The sequence below is a fragment of the Pteropus alecto genome, unplaced genomic scaffold, assembly GCF_000325575.1.
Source record: "Pteropus alecto unplaced genomic scaffold, ASM32557v1 scaffold21, whole genome shotgun sequence".
Lineage (NCBI taxonomy): Eukaryota > Metazoa > Chordata > Mammalia > Chiroptera > Pteropodidae > Pteropus > Pteropus alecto.
Window position 1 is genome coordinate 4,118,968 of NW_006436282.1, and position 6,449 is coordinate 4,125,416.

At 53.7% G+C, this 6,449-nt stretch overlaps 1 protein-coding gene across 1 annotated transcript; it reads right to left on the reverse strand.

Annotated features, from left to right (window-relative positions):
* Positions 1–209: 209 nt before the first annotated feature.
* Positions 210–4,696, reverse strand: DLX5 (distal-less homeobox 5). The gene is made up of 3 exons (XM_006911927.1): positions 4,134–4,696; positions 2,015–2,199; positions 210–900 (listed from the first exon to the last, which is right to left on the reverse strand). Exons 1-3 carry the CDS (start codon positions 4,486–4,488, stop codon positions 571–573), a joined length of 870 nt encoding a protein of 289 aa, XP_006911989.1. The 5' UTR covers positions 4,489–4,696; the 3' UTR covers positions 210–570.
* Between the last annotated feature and the right edge of the window lie 1,753 nt (positions 4,697–6,449).

Genomic DNA, 6,449 nt, shown 5'->3' on the forward strand with positions numbered 1-6,449 from the left:
AACAGGCCTCATATGTATATAGATATATAAAGCACAGCATCCAACATATACACATGTAGAGTTCTGTATCCATGCAGCTCCCAACTTCTGCTTTCTTTTTTGCCTTATTGAATCTCTGCAGATCTGTCTTCCTTTAATTGCCTGCATAAAACGTTACTAGCCCATTATAAGGAGCGAGGGCAAAGGAGTATTTTTTAGAAACATTTTGCTTTCATGGTCGAAATAATTTTATTTATCCAGAATATACAGTTTAATTCCTCTATCTACACTTATTTACACGGTTAAAACAACATTGAAAAAAGTCTTTTGAAAAGTTGAGGTCATAGATTTCAAGGCACCATTGATAGTGTCCACAGTTGCGCAAAAAAGTCCGTTTGTAAAAAAGGCGGGGACGGGGGTCCTTTGAAATGCAATAACTTACATGCAAAAAAAAAAAAAAAAAAGCTTTACACATGAATATTTTTTCATTTCCGTTTTCCAAACTTCCCCATATGAATTCCTTTCTTTATGATTTTCTAAAACAGCAAAACACAGTAGTCCCAAATAAGAGAGCAAGAGAAAGCGGCCGGTCTAATAGAGTGTCCCGGAGGCCAGCGCCAGCGGGTGCTGTAAGGAGCCCGGCGGCGGCAGGTGGGAATTGATTGAGCTGGCTGTGCTAGGATACCAGGAAGCCGAGTTCTCCAGGTAGCTAGACGCAGGGGACTGGTTGGAGGTCGGAGGGTGGGCATGAGGGTGGTGGCTGAGTGAGCGGGAAGAGCCCTGGGGCTCCCACACCGCCGGAGACTGCGGCGAGTTACATGCCATTGGGTCGCTGGAGCTGGGGCTGTGCTCTGGGGGCATCTCCCCGTTTTTCATGATCTTCTTGATCTTGGATCTTTTGTTCTGAAACCAGATTTTCACCTGGGTGAGGGAACAAAGGCACATGTTACCAGTCCACTCAGAGGCCGCCCGCGCCTTCCTCGGGGCGGCGACTGGAGGAATCTTCGACCCCCAGGCGTCTCCGCCTGGCGTCTTCCCGCAGCTCGCGGCCTGTGGTCCAGTAGTTGGGCCTAAGGCAAAGCCTGGATCGCCCACCCCAGAGGGCGCCAAGGCGAAATCCGTGCGCTCCGGCCGCAGATAGGGCACGACCCCGAGGCTGCTGTGTTAGGCTGGGGGCGGGGAGGGGCACAAGTCTCCCAGGTACTCTGCTACGTGCGCGCACGTGTAGGCCGACAGCGCATGGAACTCGGCGCCGCCAAGGTCTCCAAAACAATGGCCGGAGACCGGAACGCCAGGGACCTGGAGCCGGCTACGCGCGCGAGTTCCTGGAGGTGAAGAAGCGATCCCCCGATTCCCCAATCCCCCACTCCGACTGCCTCCACTCGCACATCTCCGAGAGAGGTCAGAATCCGCCTGCGGTTCTGGGCGGCGACTCGGAACATTCTTTATTCTTCTATAGGGATTGGAGTAGTAGTAAAGGGAATGGGACCCCCCAGGGAAGACTTCCCCGTACAACATCGCCCGGTGCCTTGTGCCCCTCAGGTTGCTGCGGCCCAAAGCTCCGCAGCTTCAGGGAGTGACCTTTCAGCTTTTCTGGCCGGAGGCAACGTCCTCGGCCTTTGCGCGGCCTGAGACCACCGCGAGGCCGCCGGGCCCCGCTCGCTCCGAGAGGCTCTGCATTGTGCAGAGCACCAATTTCTTAAGGCTGCGAGAGCGTCCTAGAAATAACCCAACCTTTTGTTTTCAGTCTAGAAGTTTGCCTCTCGCCCTCGCAGGCCCGGAGCGGGGGACATCTCGGGATGAGCGACGTTTCCATCCCGTCGCTACCGTTGCTTGGCGGTGATACCTGCCCTGACTCATAAAGGGAAGGGCGCAAGGTGGATCTCTTTCAATCTGTCAGTCTGCCTCTGTCTGTCTGCCTATGAGTTTCTCGCGCATGTTATCGGATGGGCCCCAGCCCGCGGGAACCAAACCGCGTGGCTCAGCTAGGCTTGCAGCCGAGGCAGGGCTCTTGCCGGGCCGCGGCCGGATTTACCTGTGTTTGCGTCAGTCCCAGCGAGGCGGCCAGCTCGGCGCGTTCGGGTAGGGCGAGGTACTGAGTCTTCTGAAACCTTCTCTGTAACGCAGCCAGCTGAAAGCTGGAATAAATAGTCCTGGGTTTACGAACTTTCTTTGGTTTGCCATTCACCATCCTCACCTCGGGCTCGGCCACTTCTTTCTCTAAATAATCAAAACAGACCCGGTTAGAACTTGTCGGCAGACAATGGCTCTTTTGCAGAACCCTCAAATACGGTTCTTGAGTTTCTTACCATGCAGGCTTCACTGTTTCTCCATGTCACCACCTTTGCTTCACGAGACCCAGAGACATAAGCCCCTCCCCCAAATCATGGAAAGGCCAGGTAGTCAGTCTCTGATTAATTCCCTTCCTCTGTTCATTCAGGTTCTCTAGGACTCGTGCAAAGCGCGTTGGACAGCACAGCTCCCTTCTTGGCGTCTGGGATTTAGCTCTTGCAGCGGTTTCTGCTTCACCCGGACTTGTTTTTACGCCTGCCCTGTGCTCACCTGCATTTCTGGGGTGATCGTGGCCACCCCCTCCCCAGGCTTCAAGGGCCGTGACCCCCATCTGAAGCGTCTGTTCAGACGCCTGCAGAGGCCAGACGCATGGGCAGGGAAGATGCTAACCGAGGTCTCCAAAGTACAAAGGCCCACGAGCAAACTCTGCTCCCTCAATTCAGCAGCAAGCGGTTAGGGCTGTCTCAGACAGAGGGCCGATTATGCAGCCCCCATAATCTCCCTGCAGATCTGTGAAGGCACAGATGTGTCTGGTTTCTTCTACAAATAGGCTTAATAAGTTCTTGGCCAAAAGAAAAAAATCTTTCACTTGTGCACGAAATACAGAACACATTGAAAGGAACGAAGACATCCCACTCTCGGCCCTCTTTTAAAGTTTAGCAAGTCACGCATTGAAAAGAAATCGGTGGGATGTTTTCGTAGGAAAGGGGCGGCAAGTCAGGACGAATTTCTCAAAATCCTGAGTATAGACGAGGGAGAAAGACTTTCTGAATGCGTGTTTTACGAACATGCCCTGGGGCCACAAGTCCCCTTTCCCACCTTATCAAAAGTGTCCATCTCTGGAAAGGGCGGAGAGCCTCTTCATGGTGTGTGTGTGTGTGTGTGTGTGTGTGTGTGTGTGTGTGTGTGTGTGTGTGTGTGTGTGTGTGTGTGAGAGAGAGAGAGAGAGAGAAAGACACGCTCCTGGGAGAGGAAGGGTGGAGGATGAGGGCTGTGGTCTGGATTCTGCCAGAGTAGGGGATGCTAATATTAGCAGGATTATTAATGTGCTGGTGGGAAGAGATCAAACCTGACCAGCAAAACCTCTCCAAGGAGACCTCATGCCTCTCTCTTACCGCCCAAGCTCACTAATACTCTTAAACTCTCCCACTAAGTTTCTAGGCCGTCGAAAAGGAGGTAGGGAGGAGGAAGACAAATTTTAGGCACCTATGAAGAAAAAAAATCGCTCCGATAACGTGACCCCTCGGCAAGCCTCCTACACCTTTAAATGGCTTTTTGTTTTTGGAAATGCCTTAGAAAAACCGCAAGGCTCTCCGCGCTCTTTTCCTCCCGCATGCTGCAGCTCCCCAGCCCCCCACCGCACCCCGCGCTCCGGGCACGGTCAGGACGCTGGCTTCTGGCTACTCTCAGACTAATCCCGATAGAGACTTTGAGGCAGCCTTCCACTCCCACTCCACCAACCGAGCACGCTTACTAAAAATTCCAACTAACCTCCCTTTTATTACGCAAACGCCACTAGGGCTGCTTGATTCTTTCTTCTCTCCACCCCTACCCCCTTTCCAGCCAAGCTGGCTCCCTGACCAGACAAGTTGGGAATCCAGAGACTAAGGGCCCCTCCACCAAGGTGCCGGAGGGGAGAGACGCTGCTCCGAACCCCTGCAGGCTTCTTCTAAGATTCCCTAAAATGTTGGCCCTGGAACCTCTCCCGGTTGCAGAGTTCAGGCCCCACTTCCTTCTGCCGAGTGAGCCCCCACTGCAGTGGATGGCGGGGCCGCAATCACCCACCCCCACCTCGCTCCTCCGGATCCCTGGCTCCTCCGGTATCTGCCCCCAGTCCCGTACCTGCCCCCACGCTCCCGTACCTGGCTGGCTGGTGGCGCTCGGGACGCGATTGTAGGCGCCGCCGTACTGGTGGTAGGGGCTGGCGTAGCTGTAGTCGGCGTAAGCTTTGGCGGGGTAGCTGCCGGCGGAGCCGTTCACACCGTGGTACTGGTACTGGTAGGGGTTGAGCGCTTTGCCATAGGAAGCCGAGGTAGGAGAGCAGTAGCCATGCGGGGCTCCTCCCGTGGGGCTGTAGTAGTCGGAATCGGTGGCCGATGACTCCGGCAAAGTTGGCGATTCCTGAGACGGATGGTGCATGGCTGCGGACGTCTGGAACGGAGCTTGAAAGTCGCCGGATCGGATGCTGGGGACCCTTCTGTCAAACACTCCTGTCATCGCTCCCGGGCGGCGGCGGCTGTCCTTGCTGCTGTGGCGGCGGCGGCGGCGGCTGCCCGAGTTGGCTGTGGGGCTGCTCTGGTCTAAGCAGACATGGCTGAGGGAGAGAGGGAGGAGGAGGAAGAGGAGGAGGAGGAGAGAAGGAGGAGGAGGCGGTGGCGGCGAGGTGGAGGCTGGGAGTCGTGGAGGCTCTGTCTCCGGCAGGCTGACTGCTGGCTGAGGCGCAGCACAGCCTTGGTTAAATCCTTAATTGCGCGCTTACGCACAGCGGGGTGGATCGGGTTCCATTGGCCAGGGCTTCGGGAGCAGCAGCAACACCCTAACTCGTCCAACTAGTTTTAACACAACAAAGCATTTCTTAAAAAAAAAAAAAAAAGTACGGAGAAAAATGGAGGGAGGGGGGAAGTGTGCGCGCGCCTGTGCGTGTATATGTGTCGTTGCTTGTTGGGGGAGGAGGTCTCAGTCAATCTGTTTTCAGTGAATACCAAAGACATCGCAGAAGCCCCAACCCCAGCTCTACAAAGTCTGGAGACAATGTGTTCCAATCAGCAACCTTGGAAAGTGCACATGCTTTGGGGATGAGGTTGGCGACGGTTTTTCCTTACTCCCCACCTTTCTGCCCCGTGGGCTGCACAAGGGGGGAGTGTTAAATTGAACATTGATACTGAAATGGGGAATCAGGGATGTGGGATGACGGCAAGAAGGAACTGAGAACAATATTTTTAGTGGTGTGCTGGGAGTCGAGTTGTAATTTACATGTGTTGAAAATCTGCAATTTGGGGAAAGACAGACAAATTTGCAGCAAGTATTTCCTCTGCATTAGATGACTAGTGCTCAGAGAAGGGTTGGATAAAGATGCTTCAGAATGCCCTCTGTCCATTCAGCTGTTAATGGCAGAGAGTTCCTGCAGCCCTAAATCCCTACAATGAATTATAAAATATTACTGTCTTAAGCACAGATAACTTAATGATGCCCAAATTGCTGTCCCCGAAGAGTGGGTGGCCCCATATTTTGTTCAATATTATCGTCTATTTGGATACCATTGGAATAGAGGGTCTGTGACTCTGTGTCCGGTAGTCAAAGACTCCTGCAAAAGCAAATGGGGCACGTATGGTCTGTCATTCCAATGGACCAAAAGAGAACCCCCAAAAGACTGGGAAGTAGACAGGGATAAAAGCCCTTTTGGGAAATTGGGTAAAGCCCACCTATTTGCCCCTCAGGGCTCTAAGGACATGGCACCCAAGAGCCCACTTTTCCATTTCCCAGGTCTGGATTCTGTACCTCACGTTCTTTTATCTTCTGCCTCGAGGACATCTTAGCTCAAATGCAAAGGGACAAAAGGCTCGGGAACCAAACAGTTGGTACTTTCGGTCCAGAGTTTGCTTTCATGAAGTGTCAGTCTTATTCTAGCGGTAATCCAGCTGGGAGCTCAGAAGTTTAACCTAAGTCAATGTACTGCTCCTCGTATCCGCTCCCCTCAAATCGGCAACTCCAAGAGCTGGATCTTGATTTGGGCCCTTCCAGCACTTTCTTCCAGAGTTTCAGAGACCAGGAACCCGCGGACTCCACATCATCCCTACCCATCCCCTCCACCCCCAACGAAGAAGCAAGCGTCTACATTAGTTGTGTCTAGTGTTTAGCTTTACTTTGGCTGTGGGCTACTCCAGCCAAAACTAGGCCGGCAGGGATAGCTGGGGTCTAGAATTCGGGGCAGCATACCAGCCAGCTCCAGAGCTCCCAAGTGGAGCAGCCACACGTGCACCAGCTTCCGGACTCTGCTGTCTGAGCGCTGAAAACCCACAGATATTGTCACACTGCCCTTTGGGGACAACTTCAGCGCGGGCGCGCACAGGGCAAGGGAGGCGTGTGTCACAGGGTTCCGCAGCACCCCTCCCCCACCCTGGCCGAGTCACCTCACCTGCATGCGGCCTGCTACGCGCTGAACTTCTGAGATAGATGCC